The 23,752-nt window shown below is 41.4% G+C and overlaps 1 protein-coding gene across 2 annotated transcripts in view; it reads left to right on the forward strand.

Moving 5' to 3' along the window:
- The window catches only part of ankfy1 (ankyrin repeat and FYVE domain containing 1), a 93,355-nt gene that overhangs the window by 46,120 nt on the left and 23,483 nt on the right, over positions 1–23,752 (forward strand). For both annotated transcript variants that reach the window (XM_073053827.1, XM_073053828.1), the window contains 6 exons: positions 2,199–2,352; positions 2,553–2,721; positions 7,052–7,170; positions 9,543–9,699; positions 10,842–11,042; positions 19,477–19,653. In XM_073053827.1, the coding sequence (XP_072909928.1) occupies positions 2,199–2,352; positions 2,553–2,721; positions 7,052–7,170; positions 9,543–9,699; positions 10,842–11,042; positions 19,477–19,653 (977 nt within the window). The remainder of the gene's footprint in view (positions 1–2,198; positions 2,353–2,552; positions 2,722–7,051; positions 7,171–9,542; positions 9,700–10,841; positions 11,043–19,476; positions 19,654–23,752) is intronic.

The following is a 23,752-nucleotide window of genomic DNA, read 5'->3' on the forward strand; positions in this document are numbered from 1 at the left end:
ATTTGGAGTCGACCATGGATGTTGTGTCCTAGCTGTTTATGTAATATGCAAGCCAGCACAATATGAAATGGAGAGCAAACTGTTGTCCATGCAGCAGGCTCCGCCTCTCCACGCAGCTGATGAATCCAAAGGAATGGCTGAGACAGATACAGTTTGTACCAGCAGTATCACAGGAGTTGCCAGTCAGCGTTTTACTCAATGTAAGGCTGTCTTAGCGACTCCAGCTGGCAATTTCCCCCCCCCCTCCCCCTTGGGGGGGTTAACTCCCAAAACCTTCCCCATAAGTGGCTATAACTGCAAGGTAATGGAGGTTTGAGATCAATTTTCCTTCTAGATGAGCTGGCAAACACAGCTGACAAGTCCAATTTGCCCGGAGCAGCTGGTTTTAAGGCACTATTAACCTGTCTCTGCCCATTCTCCTGTCAGAAGAAATGGTTCTACCAGGCTTAATAACTAAGCCATGTGTGAAGGCCAGAAGCTGGACTTGGTTATCAAAGGCTATTTAAGATGCACAACATAGGGAGCTTTTAATAGGTAGTTGGAGTATATCCCCACTACCACCACCCCCAGCTATAACAACCTTATAAGTTAATAAAATATAATTCAGAATGCACACCGAGAAGTTGTTAGAATGGGGACAAGAAACCTTGCACCTCTAAATCTCCTCAAAGTGTAGATGCTGCTGTGCCTTCTTGATTAATGAGGAGGTGTTGTGGGTCCAGGTTAGACTGTCCATTATGTGCACACCAAGTACTTCACTCTCTCCATGGCAGAGCCATTGATGTGCAATGGAGAGTGGATGACCTGTGCCTTCCTGAAGTCTACAGTCATCTCTTTGCATCTTGTCCAAGTTGAAGCTCAGGTTGTTGTTCTCACACCATTTTACAAGCTTCTCTGTCTTCTCTCCGTATGCTGACTCATTGTTGCTGATGAGGCCAACTACTTGATGCAGTTTGAGCCGGATCTGGCAGTGCAGACATGAATCAGCAGTGAGCTGAGCACACTACCCTGGGGGCACCAGTGCTCCGTGTGATGGACTGACTGGGGTCTTTCTGTCAAGAAGTCCAAGACCCAGTTACAGAGAGGGGTGTTGAGTCCTAGCAAGGGCAGTTTACCCACCAGCCTGTAAGGGATGCTTGTGTTAAAGCACAACGACCTGGCATATGAGGCATCATTTTCTGGGTGGGACAGGTTGGAGTTGGAGGGCCAAGGCTATGGCATTATGAGTGCACGGGTTTGAGTGGTTGGTGAACTGGAAGTGTAGCTGTAAGGTAGGACTTTATATGGTCCATTACCAGCTGGTGTAAACACTTCATGTATGTTGAGGTCAGTGCTGCTGGGTGTTAATTATTTAGGCAAGCTACCATCACTTTCTTAGGCATTGGAATGATGCTGTTTTGAAGCCTGTAGAGACAGTGAACTGTTGCAAAGAGATATTAGAGATGTTCTTTAAGACCTTTGTTAGCTGGGCCACACAATCCCCCAGCACCCGACCCAGTATGTTGTCCATCCCCGCATCTTTGCATAGGTTTACCCTAGCTAGGATCCCACTCACCTCAGCTGCGACCAGACAGAGTGCTGGTTCCTCAGGGGGCTTTCCTTGATGTCACATCACTGATTGTGCACAGAAGGCATTCAGCCTGTCAAAGAGTGGTGTCACTGTTGTTGACGCAAAGGGTGAAGTTGTAATGTGTTACAGTTTGTATACCTTGCCACATGCACCGTGTCCCTGTTGTCACAAAGGTGTCTGAATTTTATGTGAATACTCTTGTTTTGCCTTCCTGATGGCACGTGAGAGCACAGCTCTTGCTGACCTGTATCTCCTGAACTGAAGACAGCGTTCTGATCCCTGAGTAGTGTACAAACCTGTGCAGTCAGCCATGTTTTCTGCTTTGTCCTGGCAATGTCATGTTTAATCATGATAACATCCTCAGTGCAATTTCCTCTCTAGCTAGTCACTTCAGTAAGAAACTAAAAGGTGTCTTGTAAGCTTTTTGTAATCTGTTAAGAAGCAATTTGATAAGATCTTCAGTGTGATTTCTGGAGGATCCTTTCTGGAGAATGAGAATATTTGCATTAACCAATATAAAAGGTATTCAAGAATAACAGAAATATAAATTAATTTTTTAGCCAACCTTTCTTGGCAATAGAACCGGAAGTCTAATGTTAACCATATATCAACTGCATTCTTCCTGCAGGCATGCATACCATTGCAGCACAGCTCCTAGGTTCAGGAGCAGCCATTAATGACTCAATGTCTGACGGTCAGACTCTACTACACATGGCAATTCAGAGGCAAGACAGCAAAAGTGCCCTCTTTCTTCTTGAGCATCAAGCTGATATAAATATTCGGTGAGTGCAATCCAGTATACTGTGTACATTGGGCATCTTTAAGGTCTCTAGAGAGAGCTGAATGAGGCTTTTATTCATTTGAGCTTTTATCCTTAGGTCTTTTTCTTCTAACTGTTTTTTTTGTTTTCATAAGTGTTTTATTTCCTCTTTCACTATACTTACTGCTTTTATTTCTTGTTGTTTCTTTGTATGCTTGACAGAACTAAGGACAGTGAAACAGCCCTTCAGTTAGCCATCAAAAATCAGCTTCCGCTTGTGGTTGATGCTCTTTGTACCCGTGGTGCAGATATGGCAGTGACCGACGAGAAGGGCAATTCACCTCTGTGGCTAGCCCTGGAAAGTGGACTTGAGGACATCGCTTCCACCTTGGTGAGTGTCGCCCAACAATGGCTTTGGTTCATTCATCTGTTTTGGTGCATAGATCTAGAGAAGGATAAAAATGTAACTTTCCTTCTCAACAAGACAACGACTCTTTGTCAGGTCTAGAAGGAAAAGTCCAAGTGAAATTTCACTGGGATGATATAATAAAACATAAGAAACCAACAGAAAGTTTGGGGGAGAACTAAGAAATAGATGAAGATTTAAGATTCAGTAGGATTATCAGCTCTTTTTATAGCACGTGTGAAATGGAAGGATATATAAACAAAGTATCTAAGTACATAGTTAAGGTGGGGTGATTTTGTGGAGGATTTAAAAAAAAAAATTATTGAGAGCACGAATATACACCCTTTGGATCCAACGAGCCTTTAACACCCAATGTGGCCGATTAACCTACTAACCTGTACGTCTGGAATGTGGGAGAAAACCAGAGCTTCCAGCAGAAACCTATGCGGTCGTAGTGGGGAAAATGTAACTCCTTACAGACAACGGCAGAATTGAAATAGTATTACACTAACTGCTGCATTGTCAAGTTTGATCACATCAAATTAGGATAAGTGCACAAGCTCTTGTCCGAAAGTTGGTGGATTTCTGGAATGTTTGAAAATGTTAGCAGTAATTTAAAATACAGTTCTCACAGCAGTTTTCTGTAAAACCATCAAGGGAGCAAGTATCAGATCAAAGTCCCGTTTTAGTTAATGATGTAATGGTGCATTGAATATTTGTCTAATAGCAATCAGAATATTGTGCTTTAGGGAATACTCAAAAGGGAGAAAAAGTGAAAAATTCTGGAAATTGAAAATCTTAATTTACAGATGTTGGTAATCTGTAGTTATAAAGTTTGCAAAGGTCCAAATATAATTAGGATTGAATTTTGTGATGCCTTAAAGGTCTATCTGAATTGATAATATGAAAGAACAATGGGAAGAAATTTGAATTGTCAGGAGCCCTTAAACATAAAGAGTGGGGAATATGCTAAATGAATATGATGAGCATGTTGAATTATCACTTTCCTGAAGGGTGAAGAAAAACACAGATACCTTTATATATAAAAAAAAGATCTTGAGGCATGCACAGTATCTTGTTAAAATTAATGTGAGCAGAATAATATTGAGTTTAAAGAGTGAATCTATATGATCAGATGATTTCTATCCAGTGTTTTAAAGGAAATGGGTGAAAACTTTACAACTGCCTCAACACTTAAGTCTGTCCAAATTTGGTAAATTCAGGAACATTTTTCTATAGATTTGAAAATGCATTGATCACTCTGCTATTGAATAAAGGAGAAAGGAAACTTGTGCAATTTAGCCTAACAGCTTTGTCCTGAGAATCCGTAATTAAGGATGGTGTCAATAATTTTTAAAAGGAAAGTAACTGCAACTGTTAGAAGTCTAAAATAACCCCAATACAGCTGGAGATATTCGCTTAAAGCCATAGAGCACTACCTCACTGAAATAGGCCCTTCAGGCCATCTGGTTCATTTTTCTGTCGGTCTGTCTAGTCCCATCAACCTGCATCTGGACCATAGCCCTCCATATCCCACTCATCCATGTACTGATCAAAATTTCTCTTAACTATTGAAATCAAACCCTCATCCAGCACTTCTCCCAGCAGCTCACCACACTCTCACCATTCTCTAAGTGAAGAAGTTGCTCATCCCTGGTTCCTCTTAAATATTTCATCTATCGTACCTAATCTATGACCTCCAGGCCTAGTCTCACCCACCATCAGTGGAAAAGGCTCGTTTACATTTACTCTATCTACACCCCTCATTATTTTCCTTACCTCTCAGGTTTAGCATTATCAGCAAATGTTGTGAAATTTGTTAACTTTGCGGCAGCAGTACAATGCAATACATAATACTAAAAAATAAATTACAGTCAGTATATGTATATTAAAATAGTTAAAATAGTACAAAAACACGTAATTAAAAAAAAAACTAGTGAGGTAGTGTTTGTGGGATCACTGTCCATTTAGAAATTGGATGGCAGAGGGGAAGAAAACTGTTCCTGAATTGCTGAGTGTGTGTCTTTAGGCTTCAGTAACAATGAGAAGAGGGTATGTCCCGGGTGGTGTGGATCCTTAACGATGGACACCACCCTCCTGAGGCACCACTCATTGAAGATGTCTTGAATACTATGGAGGCTGGTACTCATGATGGAACTGACTAATTTTACAACTTTCTGCAACTTGATTTGATCTTTCATTCTCCTACACTCCAGGGTTTAAAGTCCTAATCTATTCAACCTTCCCCTATAATTTAGATCCTGGCAACATCCCTGTCAATTTTCTCTATACTCTTTCAATCTTATTGATAACTTTAATCTATATAGGTTGCCAGACTATGCATAATACTCCAAATTAGGCCTCACCATTGTCTTATACAACTCCTGCACTCAATACTTTGATTTATGAAGACCAGTGTGCCAAAAACTCTTTACTTGTAACATCACGGGCAAGTAATCATAGATCTATATTCCCAGATCCCTCTGTTCTACTACACTCTTCATACCCTAACATTCACTGTGTAAGTCCAATGCTGGTTAGTCTACCCAAAGTGCAACACCTCACACTTACCTCCATCAATTCTATCTGTCATTTTTCAGCCTGTTTTTCCAGCTGCTCCAAATCCTGCTGCAGCTATGATAACCTTACTTGCAAATTTGCTGATCCTGTTTACCACAGTAACATCAAAGTCATTGGTATAGAATAGATGACAAAGAACAACAGTCTCAGCACCAATCGCTGTGCTACACCTCTTGTTCAGTTGAGATGCAACCATCTACTACCATTCTCTGGCTGCTTCAGCAGAGCCAATGTCGAATCCAATTTACTACCTCATCTTCTGTGCCATGCAACTAAGACTTCTTTACCAGCCTCTTATGTGGGACCTTGTCAAAGACCTTGCTAAAATCTATGTAGATAACATGAACTGTCTTCATCAACTTTCCTGGTAATCTCCTCAATATTTTGAGATTGGTTAGACGTGAGCTACTAAAGCCACTTTGATTATTTCTAACTGTCTCGTCTGTTCAAATCCTTGTATATCCAGCCCCTCAGAATACCTTCCAATAACTTACCCAGTACTGATGTCAGACTCACTGGCCTATAATTTCTCAGCTTATTCTTAGATCCTTTCTTGAATAACATCATCTATCCTCCAATCCTCCAGTACTTCACCCATGGCTAAAGACAGTTTAAGTAGCTCTGCTAGGGTTCCTGTAATTGCTGCACTAACCTCCCACAAGGTCCAAGGAGACACCTTGTCAAGTCCTGGGGACTTACCCACTCTAATTTACCTCAAGACAGCAAGCACCTTTTCCTTGTATGCAGTCCATGACCTCACTGCTGTTTTGCCTGAGTTCTATAGGCTCTCTGTCCATCTCCAGAGTAAATGCAGGTGGAAAATATCAATTTAAGATCTCCACCATCTCTTTCAGGTCCATATATAGAATACCATACTAATCTTCAAGAGGACCAGTTTTGTCCCTTGCTGTCCTTTGCTCTTAGTAAATCCGTAGAAGCAGCCCTTGGGATTCTCCTTCACTTGTCTGCCAGTGGAACTTCATGCTGCTTTTTTCCATCCTGATTTCCCTCATAAGTGTTCTTGCATTCCTTATGCTCCTTGAGTACCTTATTTGTTCCTTGCTGTTTGTACCTGCTCTGCACCTTCTTAATAAGGGCCTCGATATCTGTCAAACCAAGGTTTCCTAAGACTGTCAACTTTGCCTTTTATCCTGACAGGAATACAAAAAGGAAACTTTTCTGACCACATTTGATAAATATCTCATCCAGTCCTTTACACTGTTAGTCTTGGTCGATGTGTGGAAAGTCGAAACCACCTTATTTTTCTTGGAACTTGTGGAAAGAGAAGTGGTGTTAGTGTTTTGGATTGATTACCTTTAATTGGCTTATTAATCATTACAAATGGTCTCTCTGGTGCTTCCTGCTCCCTTCCCTCTCCCTTTCCCTTTTCCCAACCATGATTCCCCTCTCCCTGCCCCCCTTCCCACTCTTGGTTCCCAATAGAGACCCATATTAGAGTCAGGTTTGTCATCACTCACGTCATGATTTTTTTGTGGCAGCAGTACAGTGCAATACCGAAAATTACAGTACTGTGTGAAAGTTTTAGGCACTATAGATATATATGCCTAAGTGTACAAAAAATTGAAAGCTTTGAGCCTTATGTCAGATATTACAGTTGTAGAGTATTGTTATGATAGGCACCTTTTCCTAAACGACTTCCAAAGCCATTTTTGGCATGTATTTCTAATAGTTCTGTGGCAAACAATCCTAAATGGGGAAACTCCCTTGATTTCAGGTGAGACATGGTTGTGATCCGACGTGTTGGAGTACTGGTCCTGGTGGATGCCTACAGACTTTGTTACACCGAGCCATTGATGAAAACAACGAGATTTCTGGTTGTTTCCTCATCCGCAGGTATACATGGAGATATTTTCAACTGCCTATCTTTTAAATGTATTTACAATGTGGGTGAAGTGGGGGGCACAGTGAAAATGAAATGAGGGTAAACTAGCCAATAGTATAGATTGCTATTTTTTATAGCTTAAAAATAAGAGGCAGGAATGGACATTGAACTGCTGGGAAGTAGTGGTGGGGCACAGAAATTGCAGAGGAACTGAATAGGTAATTCACATCAGTCTTTGTTGTGGCAGACACCAGTAACATGGCAGGAATTTAAGAGAGTTAGGGAGAGTTGAGTATATTGGCTGTTATGAGCAGGTGCTGGGAACTTGAAAGGCCTGTGAATGGGTAAACTACCTGTACCAGATGGACGATATCCAGGAGTTCTGAAAAAAGTGGCTGAAGTGGCTCCACTATTCATTGTGGAGGCATGAATAGTGATCATTCTAGAATCACTGGAGTAAGGGAGGGTCCCAGAAGACTGCAGAATCATAGCTATAATACCACTGGAGGCAAAAGACAGGGAATTAAAGACTAGTTAGTCTGACTTCAATGGCCAGTAAGATTTTAGAATTCATTATTAAAGATGGAAGTTCAGAATACTTGGAAGTACATAATAAAATAGATGCCAATAAGGTTTCGTTAAAGGGAGATCTTGCCTAAGAAATCTGTTAGAATTCTTTGAGCAGGATCAAGTAAATTAGACAAAGGAGAGTCAGTGGATGTTATGTACTGGGATTTTCAGAAGGGCCTTACAAAGGTGCCACACAGGAGGCTGCTAAAGCAGAGCACATGGTGTTTGAGGCAAGGTACTGGCATAGATGGAATATCAGTTGACTGGCAGAAAGCCGGGAATGGGTATAAAGTGGTCCTTTTCAGCATGGCTGCAAGTGACTAGTGGAGTTCCACAGGAGCCAGTCTTAGGATTGCTCCTTTTCACTTGATACATTAATAGTCTGGCAGAAGGAACTAATGACATTATAGCAAAGATGATACAAAGATGGGTGAAGGGGGTGGTGTAGGGAGTCTGCAGAAAGACTTGGACAGGTTAGGAAAATGGTCAAGGAAATTGTAGATGGAATACAGCATAGAGAAATGTGGTGTCCTACCACGAATAAAGGTATAGACTATTTTCTAAATTGGGAGAGTAGTCAGTAATTGGAGGTGCAAAGGTACAGTATTTGGAATTCCTAGTTCAGGATCCCCTTAAGGTTAACTCGCAGGTTGAGTTTGTAGTAAGGAGGGCAATTGCAATGATGTTTCGAGAGGACTAGAATATAAAAGCAGGGATTTACTATTTATTATGTATTAGCCAGACTGCATTTGTAATTTTGAGAGCAATTTGGGCCTCGTATCTAAAGAAAGATATGCTGGGCTGGGAGACAGTCCAAAAGAGTCGCAAGAATGACGCAAATGAAAGGCTTAAACATGTGAAGAGCGTTTGAAGTCTCTAGGCCTGTACTTGAGTTCAGAAGACTGGGGGTAGGGTGGGGTGGTGGAATCTCACTGAAACCTACCGAATACTGAAAGACCAAGATGGATTGGACATGGAGAAGATGTTTATATTAGTAGGAGAGTCTAGGATCCAAAGGATCCTCAGAATAAAGGGATGTCTCTTTAGCACTGACATGAGAAATTTATTCAGAGTGATGAATCTGTGGAATTCATTGCCATGAAATGTTAGAGGCAGAGATAGGTTCTTGATTGATAAGGAGTTAAGGGTTATGTGGAGAAGGCAGGAGAATGAGGTTAGGTATGAAAAAAATCAGTCATGATTGAGTGGTGGAGCAGATTTTTGCAATATCTTTGTGGCCTTATGAAATTTGCTAGCAGTAGTGTTTACTTTTTGAAGGGGAACAATGTTTTGTGTATCAGTCTAATGTACTTGTAATATATTGGTTTCCTATTATAATGGAATAATACTTTTCTACACCAAGTGATCTTCATTATTCTTTCAAGAGGGAAAGCGATGCTCAGGATCGTTTTGCTGGTAGTTCTTGAATTCAATTAATCAATATTGCTACCAGCTGGTTATTTCAACACTTCATCTTCACGAGCAGCTGATAGTTAATCTACAAATAAACCTTGTCTGCAGACACCTAACTTGATTGAAGGAAAGCTATTGCATTTTGAGAGAAACGTGCCAGTACAAAATTCCTTGGGAATGCAAATCAAAGCCAATATTGCCAAAATGTTCTTAATCCGTGAAAATTAGAAAAGCCACAACAACAGTGTCTAAAATGTGTAAACAGATTAATGGCTTCAATCTTTTCATAACCAAGGAGAAACTTTGGAATGATTCAGTATTGTATAAAAGAAATCTAAAAGATTAGTTAAGTTGCCAATCAGTTATTCTTTATTGCTACAGTAACATTTCTCTTTAACAGTGGATGTGATGGTAACAGTCCTAGACGACCAGGGCCGAATGGTGAGGGGGATGAGGAAGCCCGAGATGGTCAAACACCATTGCACATGGCAGCAAGCTGGGGCCTTGAAGAAGTGGTACAGTGCCTTTTGGAGTTCGGTGCCAATGTGAATACTCAGGTCAGTGTGTGATTCAATCCATGAGCGTGTGCCTGCTGCTGCCTGTAAGGAATTTGTACGTTCCCCCCGTGTCCGCTTCCTCAGGTTTCCTCCCACAGTCCAAAGATGTACTGGTTGATCATTGTAAATTGTCCTGTGATTGGGGTAGGATTAAATCTGGGGATTGCTGGGTGGCATGGTTTGAAGGGCTGGAAGGGCCTAATCTAGACTGCACCCCAACCAATAAATAAATAAATATTTTGCAATAGAATTTATTTAGTGAGGTGCAGCGTGAAATAGGCCCTTCTGGGCATACAAGCCACTCTGCGTAACAGTCTCCCAATTTAATCAATTAACCAATCAACTGGTACGTCTTTGGAGTGTGGGGGTAATCTGGAGCACCTAGAGGAAACCCACACAGTCACGGGGAGAACATACAAACTGGATTTAAATATGCCATCCTTTCCCTTGTAGCCAGGATGTGGGATATAAATTACAACGGGAGACAGAAAAGAGTTTCTAAAAAGGGCAATGGTCATACAATTGTACAATGGTCATGGGAGATTTCAGTTAGCTGCTCCAATTAACTGATGATGCAATTAAATGGAACCCACTGTATTTAGAAATGACTTTACAGGCAGCTCCCAGGTTGCAGCAGATCTGTATCTGAAAATGTTCATAAGTCAGGAACAAGCAGTGTGTGGAAGAGGGTTGCAGAAACAGCTGTGATGGGAGTGAGCAGGCTGGAAAGAGTAGCTTCAAGCCAACGTCACTGACTTCAGAAGTGAGTCAGCTGAGAGCTCTTGGCTCCTTCCAGCCCTCCCCCCCCCCCCCATTGTTTTGTGGAAGGATGGGGAGAAAGGGCACATGGATATGCTTTGTTCCACGTGCTTTTCTTCAGAAGATGTCTAGTTCATGGAACAGCTGGCAGATCCATTCCACTGGTTTCCCAACTGCCTGTTCTTACTTATGGGGTGACTTTAGGTTTGTGACCTGGACAGGTTTGTAATGTGACAGTATTATATATGCGTATTTTCGTAATTGGTATCTTGTGTCCTGAAAGTGGTATGTGAACTTTGCAGGGAGCTCCTGTATATGTTTTTCTTACAATTCTGTTGTGATAAGTGAATCGTATTTAATGTTTCTTTTTACCTTTTTACAAGGATGCAGAGGGAAGAACTCCAATTCACGTTGCCATTAGCAACCAACACAGTGTTATAATTCAGCTTCTGATATCGCACCCTAACATCCGGTTAAACATTCGGGATCGCCAGGGTCTGACGCCCTTCGCCTGTGCAATGACCTACAAGAACAACAAGGCTGCAGAGTCAATCCTCAAACGAGAGCCAGGAGCGGCTGAACAGGCAAGAGCATGGGAGTCACCATCATACGTCTTTGTATTTCCAGAAAGGGTTATAGTTGTTCAGTGAGCTTCATGCTTCGGTTGGAAATGTGAACTGGAGCAATTAGATACAGTATTGCAGTCCTGCTGATTCTGTTTGTTCAAGCTAATTGAAAGAAATTCTTTTGCACCAGGGACATTGTACCAGTCTGTTTCTAAGGAGTGTAAGAGTGTGACTTTGAGCCATTCTTTTCAATCCACTATTTACATTTAAATGTGAAGCCTCTTATATTCATGAACTAATGAGTATTAAATGATTACATTCCTATAGCGCAAACACGAGGAAATCTGCAGATGCTGCAAATTCAAACAACACACAAAATGCTGGTGGAACACAGCAGGCCAGGCAGCATCCATAAGGAGAAGCACTGCCGACGTTTCGGGTCGAGACCCTTCGTCAGGATTAACTGAAAGGAAAGATACTAAGGGATTTGAAAGTAGTGGGGGGAGGGGGAAATGTGAAATGATAGGAGTAGACCGAAGGGGGTGGGATGAAGCTAAGGGCTGGAAAGGTGGTTGGCGAAAGTGATACCGAGCTGGAGAAGGGAAAGGATCATGGGATGGGAGGCCTCGGGAGAAAGAAAAGTGTGGGGGGGGGGGGGGGGGGGGAAGCACCAGAGGGAGATGGAGAACAGGCAAACAACTAAATATGTTAGGGATGGGGTAAGAAGGGGAGGAGGGGCATTAACAGAAGTTAGAGAAGTCAATGTTCATGCCATCAGGTTGGAGGCTACCCAGCCAGTATATAAGGTGTTGTTCCTCCAACCTGAGTTTAGATTCATTTTGACAGTAGAGGAGACCATGGATAGACATATCAGAATGGGAATAGGACATGGAATTAAAATGTGTGGCCACTGGGAGATCCTGCTTTCTCTGGCGGACCGAGCATAGGTGTTCAGCGAAACGGTCTCCCAGTCTGCGTCGGGTTCTCCAAATTCTCTGTTCCCTGATACTCCTGAAGACCTTACCATACACGGTGTATGTCCTAGCCTCATTCGTATTCCAGAATGCATCACCTTACATTTGTCTGAATTAAATTCCACCTGCCATTTTTTGGCCCATTTCACAAATATACATCACTATGTCTTGAAGTCTAAGACACTATTAACAACTCCTCCTTGGGTCATCTGCAAATTTTTTAGCCATGCCTCCCACTTTGACATACACAACCATTTCATTCACGTACGTATGTTGCAAACAGCAAGGATCCCAACACCTAACTCTCACAGGCATCTCATTGCAAAAACAGGCTTCTGCCATAGGCTTCTGTTTCCTATTGTCAAGTTAGTTTTGCCAACTTGTCTTGGATCCCATGGGCCCTAACCTTTTGAACTGATCACCCATATGGGGTGACAAAGACATTACTAAAGTCTGTGTAAACAATGTTTACTACCCTGCCCACTGACAAACTTTTTTCCCTCTTCAAAGAATTCAGTCAAATTGATGGGATCTGTCCTTAACAAAGCCATGTTGGCTGTCCCAGTTTCGTGCATTAATCCTCTCCATCAGAATTTTTTCCCATATCAATGATGCTAGGCTCGTTTTATAGCTTCCAGACTTTTTCTTGCTGCCCTTCTTAAAAAAGGACATCATGTTTGCTGTTATCTGGTCATCTGGTTCCATAATTGTGTCCTGTGAAGCTTTAAAGCTCATTGAATTCCAGTTGTCTCTTGCCTTGTCTCCAGTAGCAGTTGGAATAAGTTTCATTTTGCCCTGGAGATTAATCTACCTTTAAGCTTCCCAAAGAATTAAGTACTGCCTTTATTTATGACATATGCATAACTTACACCTACCCCTTCATTGAACTCTCCAACAACGCTGTTTCCTTTAGAAATATCACTTAGGAGTCCTCATGTACCTTTTGGCTTTATGCACAGATTGACAATGTTGTTCCTAATGTCCTCCTTTCCCTGGTTATTCTCTTGCCCATGTTACACAATGAATTGAATTTATTTGTGATTGATTTTCTATGACCCCACTTAGCCTCCCTAGTTTTCTGTGTAAGCACCTCATGACACCTTTTATACTTAGGATGGTTTGCACCCCCCCATGCTACATTCAAGTTCCTATACCTGTCATGTTTTCTTCCTTTAAATCAACCCTCTATCTGGGGTTCATATTACCCCTGGCTTTTACCCTTGCAGTAACATACTGACCCTGAACTGTAATTATTTCTCCTTTAAATGCTTCCCTCTGTGCAAATGTGGATTTGTGGCAAGTAGATAGACCCAGTATACCTTTGACAGGTTCGCTCTTGTGTTAATGAAACTTATCTTCCATAAATTTAAGAACTTCATTCCTATCCTTTTCTAATATTAAAATATATGGAGTTATGGTCACTATTCCAAGATTGCTCCCCCATCAGCACTCCCTTCACTTGAGCATCTGCATTCGCCAAGAAAAGATCCAGTAAATGTTCCTCCTCCTATTGATCTGTCTACATACTGTGTAAAACGCTTTCCTGGAAACATCTCAAAAATTCCATCCCATCTCAGCCGTTAATGTTAATATTGGGAAAATTAAAAATCCCAGTACACTAACCCTATTTTTATTGCAACGCTCCATCTTATATATGTTCCTCTCACTCTTACAGACTGTTGGGAGGTCTATAGCACAATTAGTGATGACAACAGTATTGCGGACCCTTGTGTTGATTAAGCTTTGAGTTCATCTACTTTACTAATGGTGTTTCTTGCACTAAAATACAGTACACGTAATTTAACTTTGAACTTCCTTGATGTGCACTTCCTTGCTTGAACTGACTGCCGGATCTACTAAATGCTTGTCTTTAGTATAGTTGTTCACAAACAATCACTGAGGCCCTTTTCTATGTCAACTCAATTTAAGCCTTCCTACTGGTGCTAATATTCTTTCCAGCAAGGGTCTTAATCGCACTTCTACCGGTACAAACTGCAATCTGTACTAATTTTTCAGGTACCATCTTCCTTTTAAATTTCCCAGTGATCCAAGAACCTAGAACCCATTCTCCGTCATGATCCTTTCAGCCACTCAACCATAAGACAGTGGGACAGAGGAGCAGAATTAGGTCATTTGGCCCATCAAGTCAAGTCTGTTCTGCTATCCATTGTGGCTGATTTATTTTCTCAACACCATTCTCCTGCCTTCTCCCATAATTTTTGTCACTCTTACTAATCAAGACTCATCAACCTCTGCTTTAAATATACCCAGTAACCATAGCCTAGCCATCTGTGGCAATGAATTCTACAGATTCAACACTGTCTGGCTAAAGAAATTCCTCCTCCTTTCTGTTCCAAAGGGATTACCCACTATTCTGAGGCTGGGCCCTTTGGTCCTAGACTTTCCCACTATAGGAAACATCCTCAACACATCCACTCTAACTAACTTGGACTTTCAATGTTCGGTAGGTTTATTCTTCTAAACTCCATAGCCATTGAGCACTCCTCAAATTAACCCCAGAATCATTCTCATGAGCCTCATTTGGACCCTCTCCAATGCCAAAACATCTTTTCTTAGATAAGGGAACTGCACACCATAGTGTGATCTGACCAATGCCTTAGAAAACCTCAGCTTTACATCCTTCCTTTTATATTCTAGTCCTCTCAAAATGAAAATTATCATTTCATTTGCCTTCCTTTCCACCGACTCAGTCTGCAAATTAACCTTTAGGGAATCCTGCACACGAACTACTAAGTCCCTTTTCACCTCTGATTTCTGAATTTTCTCCCCATTTTTTTTTTTTAAAAAGGGTCAGTCATTATTCCTTCCACCAAAGTGCATGACCATTCACTTCCTTACACTATATTCCATCTGCAATTTCTCTGCCCATTTTCCTAATCTAAGTCCTTCTGCAGACTTGGTCATGGGTTAAGAGTGAAAGGTGAAAAGTTTAAGGGGCTCATGAAGGGAAACATATTCACTCAGAGGGTTGTGAGAGTTTGGAACAAGTTACTGTTGCAAGTGTGCCTGCAAGCCCTACTTGAAGAGAAGTTTGGATAGGTACATGGATGGTAGTGTTATGGAGGGCTATGGCCCAGGCAGATCAATAAGTGTTGGCAGTTTAAATGGTTCGGCATGGACTAGATGAGCTGAGGGGCCTGTTTCTGTGTTGTACTTTTTTATGACTCTATGCCTCCCTGTTTCTTCAACACTACCTACACCTCCACTTATCTTCGTATTGTCTTCAAACTTGGCCACAAAGCCATCAATTCTGTCATCAAAATTATTGGTATATAACGTGAGAAGAAGCATTCCTAACACTGACCGCTGTGGAACACCACTAGTCATTGGCACCCAACCAGAAAAAGCCCCCTTTATTCCCACTTTTTGCATCCTGCTAGTCAGCCAATCTTCAATCCATCCTAGTACCTTTCCTGTAAAACCATGGGCCCTTGTCTTGTTTAGCAGCCACGTGTGCAGCACCTTGTCAAAGGCCTGCTGAAAATCCAGGTAAAAAACATCCACTGACTGACCTATCATCTATTGCTGTAATCACCTGGCCTACCTATCCTTTTACTGTACTCATTAGCTCGAGGCACTTGAAACATTCCAGAGATTACCCTTTTGAGCTCCTGAGCTTAAATGGAGACCTAGTTCTCTAATAAAAAACACAAAATGCTGGCAGAACTCAGCAGGCCAGACAGCATCTATGGGAGGAGGTAATAACGACGTTTCGGGCCGAAACCCTTCATCAGGAGGGTGATGAAGGGTTTCGGCCCGAAACGTCGTTATTACCTCCTCCCATAGATGCTGTCTGGCCTACTGAGTTCTACCAGCATTTTGTGTTTTTTATTTATTTCCAGCATCTGCAGATTCACTCGTGTTACCTAATTCTCTAAACTTGAATTGCAGAACTTCATTTCTCTACCCACATCACTGGTACCTATGTATATGGCAGAATTCTCTGATACTCAATTACTTATCTTGTATTCTCTTGCTTTATTCACCATTTCTAAATACATTATCCGAACAATTGTAGATTATTGAATTGTGTTATCTACAAAGTGCCTGATTGATATGTCCTCTAAGTTTTCTTCCTCATTATCTCCAGATAGCAGTTTTGGCATTAGGCCGACTGGTGGTGCAATGGCACCAGCGCCGGACTCTGGAGCGAAGGCTCCCAAGTTCGAGTCCAAGTCGGGCCACCCCAGAGCACGCTGTCCATCCGTGCCAGGTTGAGCGTCGAGCTAGCCACTTGGCCTCGTAAAGAACAAACAAAACAAAACAGAGGTCAAGTCAGGAACATTGGTATCGTGACCCTGTTAATTCGAAAGGAGACTAATCCTGACACCACATGCCAGATAAGAATGGCTGACTGTCTGGTGCGACACGCTTTTTAAAAAAAAGTCTTGGTATTTAAGACTGACTTGCATCTCATGACAAGATGGTCGTGTTCAGTGTTTCACTTTATGATAGATTTCAACTATTAGACGTGATATCAGACTTGTCTCTAAAATTACTTTCAATCCTTTGCTTTCTATCTGTGAGTCAATTTTTTTAATTGAACTTGCTGTTTCCCCTTGGTTCAAGTTTGTGAGCTAGCCACATGATACCTCGTCACTTTGCTAAAACATGACATTAAACACTTCTTATGAACTCTGTTACCTTAAATTCAGTTGATTTCATCAGATGTAGTCTTTTAACAACATACCAACAGTCCTTGATTAATGTCATGGTGATTTATGCCATCCCCTCGATCCTTCTCTATTTCTACAGCACCAATATCAGACTAACCTGTGTACCTATTTTTCAAACTACAACATCACACCAACCTTTCGCTTCCCTGGTACCATGTCTGTAGCTCGAGCAGTGAAAGATTATTCAAGCTTACGTGACTCCTTCCCTTTCTTCTAAAAGCCTGTTGAACATTTTATTGGGATCCAATAATTATCCAACTTTTAAAGCTGCCAGAGCCTTTACTATTCCTCCTTCGTTCTGTTCATCATTTCCGGAATGTTACATACATAGATCTCAATGTCCGTGATTGTATAATCGCCTTGCATTTGCCTTCCATTCCACTGACTCATTAAAACAGCACTTTTTAAGAATAGTCATAGACAAATTTATCCCCACCAAATCTTCCCCAACCAGAAGCCCAGAATGAACCATGATATCCACAATCTGCTGAGGACCAGTTCATTGGCAACCCATTAAAGTACAAGAAGTCCAGGTATGATCTCTAAAAAGCCATCTTGCGTGCAAAGTTGCAATTCCGGATCAAATTTGTATCACTGAAGGATGCTCGACAGCTGTGGTAGGGTGCAAAGTGAAGCCAAGCGTCATGGGTGCAAGACTTTGCTCCCAGATTAGCTTAATGTCTTTTATGCTAAATTTGACTGTTAAAACATGGAGACACTTTCAGGAACTCCAACAGCTCCCAATGACCCTGTGATTTCAGTTTCTGAGGCCAACGTGGGAACATCCTTCAAGAGAGTGAACCCTCAGAAAGGATCCAGCCTCGTAGGGGTACCTGGCTGAGTAGTAAAGACCTGTGTTGATCAACTGACTGGTGTGTTCACCGGTGTCTTTAATGACTCGCATCAGCAGTCTGAGCTATCCACCTGCTTCAAGCAAGCTTCCATTGCACCAGTGCCCAAGAGGAATGTACCTCAATGACTTCTGTTTAGTAGCACTTGCATCCACTGTGGTGAAGTGTTTCGAAAGGTTGGTGATGAAACACATCAACTCTTCCCTGAGAAACGATTTGGATCCACTCCAATTTGCCTACCGTCACAATGGATCAACAGCAGATGCCATTTCATTGGCTCTTCATTCAACCCTAGAACATCTGGATAGTGAAGATGCATACATCAGGATGCTCTACATTGACTACAGCTCTGCATTCAATACCATCATCCCCTCAAAATTAATAAGATTCAGGACCTTGGTCTCAATGCCTCCTTGTGCAATGGGATCCCCAATTTCCTCACTTGCAGACCCAAGTCTGTGCAGATTGGCAAAAATCCCCACAATCTCCATCAGCTCATGTGCACTATAAGGCTGTGTGCATACCCCTGCTCTTTTTGCTCTATAATTACAGCTACAATTCTATTCTTAAGTTTGCTGACGAATATGAACTGTTGTTGGCTGAGTTAAAGATAGTGATGAATCAACGTATAGGAGGGAGATTGAAAATCTGGCTGACTGGTGCCACCGCAGCAGCAACTTCTCAGTCAATGCCAGCAAGGTCAAAGAGCTAATTATTGACTTCAGGAAGAAGAAACCGTAAGTCCATGAGCCAGTCTTCATTGGAGGATCAGAGATGGAGAGGGTCATCAATTTTAAATTTGTGTTATCATTTCAGAGGATCTTTCCTGGGTCCAGCAGGTACGTGCCATCATGAAGAAAACACGGCAATGTCTCTACTTCCTTAGACCTTTGGGAATATACAGCATGTCATCAAAAACTTTGACAAGCTTCCATAGATGTGTGGTGGAGGAAAGATTGACCAGTTGCATCATGGCCTTGATATGGAAACACCAATGCCCTTGAAGGGAAAAGCCCACAAGAAGTATTGGATATGGCCCAGTCCATCACGGGTAAAGCCCTCCCTGCCATTGAGCACATTTACACCGAGTGCTGCCCAGGAAAGCAGCATCCCCACCACCTTGGCCATGCTCTCTTCTCGCTTCAGGAGCCTCAGGACCCATACCACCAGGTACAGGAATAGTTCATAACCTTCAACCATCAGGCTCTTGAACCAGAGGGAATAATTTCACTCGTCCCCATCACTGAACTGTTTCCACAACCTATGGACTCACTTTCAAAGATTCTTCATCTCATGTTCTTAATATATATTGCCTATTTATTATTTTGTATTTGCAGAGTTTGTCGTCTTTTGCACATTGGATATTTGTCCATTCTGTTGGGTGTTTTGTTCCTGGCATTGACTTCCCTTAATGTGGAATAAAACTCCTTGACAGTTAAGTAGTTTTTATATACTCAAGGTTTTTTCATTATTAACAAAAAAGGGCAAATTGGCAGAATATTTGGACAAAGCAATACAACGTTTCCAAAATGCCTTAGTAACCTAAGAACCCCAGGTTATTGTATTGATTAAGAATCCAGGGAATGATAAAGTTTACAATTACAGGAGAAAGGTATTCCAATCTTTAAAAATGCTAAGCCTATCTTCCATTGTAGCCCAACAAACTATGGCTCTCATGTACACATCCAAGCACTATCTTGCTGATATATTTCTGCCTCTTCCCTAGACAACTATTGGAGAAAGAATTTTTAAAAATAGTATAACTTGTTTATACTATTATAGGTTTAGTCTAATGCGAGATTTGGCATTATTTTGTTCTCGTCTAGTTTTGTTTTGAACCGACATCAGTCTTGCTTTGATTCTGTTTTGTATTGTGTGAAATTCATTGAGTTGTATGCTGTAAGTAACCCTTTTTTTAATACTTCAACAGATTGACAATAAGGGGAGGAACTTCCTTCATGTTGCTGTGCAAAACTCTGACATTGAGAGTGTACTATTCCTGATTAGTGTGCAGGCTAACGTGAATTCACGAGTCCAGGATTCATCCAAACTTACACCATTACATCTGGCTGTACAAGCAAGATCTGAAATTATAGTCCGGAATCTGGTAAGAACAAGGTCATATAACTATTGGGGTTCACTGAGATATTCTTGTCCTCCCTATTGTTCTTGGATTATTTTCCCATATATTATTGAGTGCACACAGTAGCTTAAGATCTGCTTCATAAAAAATAGAGGCGATAAACTCCTTGGAAGAGTCTTAGTTTAACTTCTGTTAGAACGGGCAACCCAGTGTATAAATGTGATAAAATCTCAGAAGGAAGATTAGAAAGGCAGTATTTTTATTAAAATGGGAAGTGTGTGGATGGTGTGAGTGTTTAGAGGGAGCTGCAATCATTGTACCTAAATCACTGAAATTTAATAAGCAGGTTCAACAAGCAATTAGGAAGGCAACAACTATGTTGAACTTTATAAGATTACTGAATACCAGATCTGAGGAAAATGTATGTTGCCTGCTGCTGTAAATGTTCTTATTTTGCTGAATTGTGGGGAAACTGTCCCTTGTTTCAGACAACAACACATACAGTGCCTTGAAAGAGTCTTCAGCCCCTACAACTATTTTCACATTTTACTGCCTCGTTTTCTAAGTTTAAAATATATTAAAAGTAGGATTTTGAGCTAATCTACAAAACATGTCAAATCAAAAGAAAAATTCCAAAACCTGTTGACAGTTTGCTAAAAATTAAAAACCTAACTTGTGAGGCTGAAAGAAAAAATTCATTCCCTCTGTAATTACTAAGCTGACTTTCCACAGGTACAATATGCAGTACTACCTTACCAACTTGCCCAATTTGTTGATGTAGAAAATTGGAGGATCTGTTTTCAATGAATTTATGAGAATAAATACCCCCTCTCTCTGTAATATCCAACAATGTGGTAGATTTTCAACAGACCAAACCAAAACGAAGATAAAAGGGCATTCAAGACAAATCAGGGAAATTTAGGCAACAAAACCACCTCAAACGGACTCAAAGCTCAGCGCAGTCCATCATGAAAAAGTGGAAAAAATATAAAACCACAGCCACACTGTCTAGGTCAAGCCACCCCTCTAAAATTATTTGTCAGAGAAGAATAGCACTTGTAAGAGAGGCCACTGTGAAGCCAACGGTCACTCTGAGTGAGCAGCAGAAGTCAGTGGGTGCAACTGGAGAGAAAGTTCATGGCTCCACAATCTCTGAGGCCTTGCACAAAATGGGTGGCAAGGAAGAAGCCCTGGACAAAATAAAAGCATATACTTACCCATAAAGACTTTGCAAAGTGTCACTTAAAAGATACTGTAAAGATGTGGAAGAAGATCTTGTAGACAGATGAGACTAAAGTTGAACATTTTGGGCTCAACACTAAGTGGTCCTTGTGGCATAAATTTAGTACTGTGCATCAGCCAGGTAACACCATCCCTACTGTAAAGTATGGTGGGCGTAGTGTCATGCTATGGGGATGCTTCTCATCACCAGGGACTGGAAGTCAGGTCATGATTGATGAATGCTGCTTAATGCAGAAGGATCCTGGAAAAAAACCTGCTAGAAAACATAAACTGGGGAAGAAGTTAGTCTTTCAACAGGACAGCAACCCAAAGCACACTGCCAGAGCACCCATGGAGTGGTTTCAAATAATGAAAACTGATGTCCTTGACTGGCTTGGTTTGAATCTGATTTTAACCCAATCAAACATCTCTGGCAAGACTACAAAATTGCCATCCACTGACACTCCCTAACTAACATAGCTTGAGCAATTTCTCAAGGAGAAATGGGCAAATCTTGTTCCATCATATCATGCAAATCCTATCCAAACGATTACTGGCTGTAATAGCTGCAAGAGGTGGTTCAACTAAGTACTGAGCATAGAGGGGTGAATACTGCTGACATTTCAGTTTTTGAGTTTTTAATTTTTCATGCTTTACCATTTTCCCTGCTTCTTGAGCTCTACTGTGGGGTGGGGGAAGCATGTGATTCACTAATAAAAATTCTCAGTCAAATTGGTCAAAATCCCTGGTTGTAATACTCATTTGTGTGAACAAAGGGTTGGGGCTGAATACTTTTTACAAGACATTATTGCTTCTTCAATGTAACTAAGATACTTTCTCTCTGCATCTGGATCCTTGACTTTCTGACCAACAGGTGGCAGTAAAGATAAGTTGCAACATTTCCATAAGGTTGTGCCCTCATCCCCTTCTCTCTCTCTCTCTCTTGTAGACATGACTGCATGGCCAGATTCAGCTCTAACTCCATCTAAGAGTTTGGCCGCATCTCAAATAGCAATGAATTGGGTACAGGAAGGAGATAGAGAGCTTAGTGACATGGTATCCTGGCAACAACATCATTGTCAGCAAAACAAAAAGCTGGTCATTGACTTTGGAAAGTGAAGTTGGTGCACACGCTCCTGTCCATATAGATGATGTTGAGGTTGAGAGCTTCAAGCTCCTAAGCGTGCGCATCACCAGTGGCCTATCCTGGTCCAATCATGTTGATGTCATGCCCAAGAAAGTTCACCAATGTCTCTACTTCCTTGGGAGGCTAAAGAAATTCAGCATGTCCTTGATGACTTACCAATTTTTATTGATGTGCCATAGATAGCATTCTGTCAGGATGCATGTGGCTTTGTATGGCAATGTGACTGCAAGAGACTACAGATAGTTGTGGACACAGCTCAGCACATCGTGGAAACTAGCCTCTATAACTCTGCCTATACTTCTCACTTCCTCAGTAAAACAGTCAACATAATCAAAACCCCCACCCACCTGGACATTCTCTCTTCTCCCCCTTCCATGGGTCAACAAAAAAAACCCCACAAAAGCCTGAAAGCGCACACCACCAGACTCAAGGACAGCTTCTATCCCACTACTATCAGACTCTTGAACTGATCTCTTGTATGATGAAATGAACTTCAGATCTGTTACAATCTTGCACTTTTTCAGTAGCTTTGACACTCTATTCTACATTATTGTTTTACCTATTCTAGCTGAATGCACTGTGTAATAATTTGATCTGTACAAACAGTTGTCAAGACAGACATTTCACTATATCTTGGTACATGTGACAATAATAAACCATTACCAATTATCTATGTATCAAAATACTGTGTAAATTGGTTTCTGCATTTCCTACAGTACACACTTGCTACACTTCAAAATATCAGTGACTAAAGTATTTTGGATCATCTGGAGATCTTAAATGGTGAAATAGATACTTATAAGCCATATTAATTTGTACTTGGTCATAACGTGTTGTGGTTTTGAATGTAAATGTTTCTGTATTTTGTGTTACACGTACGTGAAGCTTTCAAGATTAAGTATTTCTTTGTTCCTTGGAATGTAGGAGAATGAGGGGTGACCTTATAGAAATGCGTATCATTAGGAGAAGCTCAGACAGGGTGAGTGGTAAGCTTTTTCCTCTGGGTAGGCAAGCTCAAAAGTATGGGGCATAGATTTAGGGTGAGAGGAGAAAGATTTAAAAGGATTATGGGGGACAACTTTTTTCACACAAAGGGTGGTGAATATTTGAAACGAGCTGCCAGAGGAGGTGATTGAGGCAGGTACAAAATAGTATTATTGAAGAAGCACTTGGACCCAGGTCCTTGTGACCATGGTGCCCAGTCGGCTGGCCCCATATCCTTTCTTCTAAGCCCTGCACGTTTACCATTGTGGAAGCTGTGCAATAAGGGTGCTTATGTTACAAGTATATGAAGAGCAAGAGGATAAGATATGGGAGAATAGGACCAATCAAGTGTGACAGTGGAAAAGTGTGTATGAAATCGGAGGAGATAGCAGAGGTACTTAATGAATACTTTGCTTCAGTTTTCACTACAGAAAAAGGACCTTGGCAATTGTAGGGATAACTTACAGCAAACTGAAAAACTTGAGCATATAGAGAAAGAGGATGTGCTGGAGCTTTTGGAAAGTATCCAGTTGGATAAGTCACTGGGACTGGTCGAGATATACGCCAGGCTACTGTGGGAGGCAAGGGAGGAGATTGCTGAGCCTCTGGCAATGATCTTTGCATTATCAATGGGGATGGGAGAGGTTTCGGAGGATTGGAGGGTTGCAGATGTTGTTCCCTTATTTAAGAAAAGGAGTAGAGATAGCTCAGGAAATTATAGACCAGTGAGTCTTTCTTCAATGGTTGTTAAGTTGATGGAGAAGATCCTGA

Source organism: Hemitrygon akajei, chromosome 8, assembly GCF_048418815.1.
Source record: "Hemitrygon akajei chromosome 8, sHemAka1.3, whole genome shotgun sequence".
In the NCBI taxonomy this organism is placed as follows: Eukaryota; Metazoa; Chordata; class Chondrichthyes; order Myliobatiformes; family Dasyatidae; genus Hemitrygon; species Hemitrygon akajei.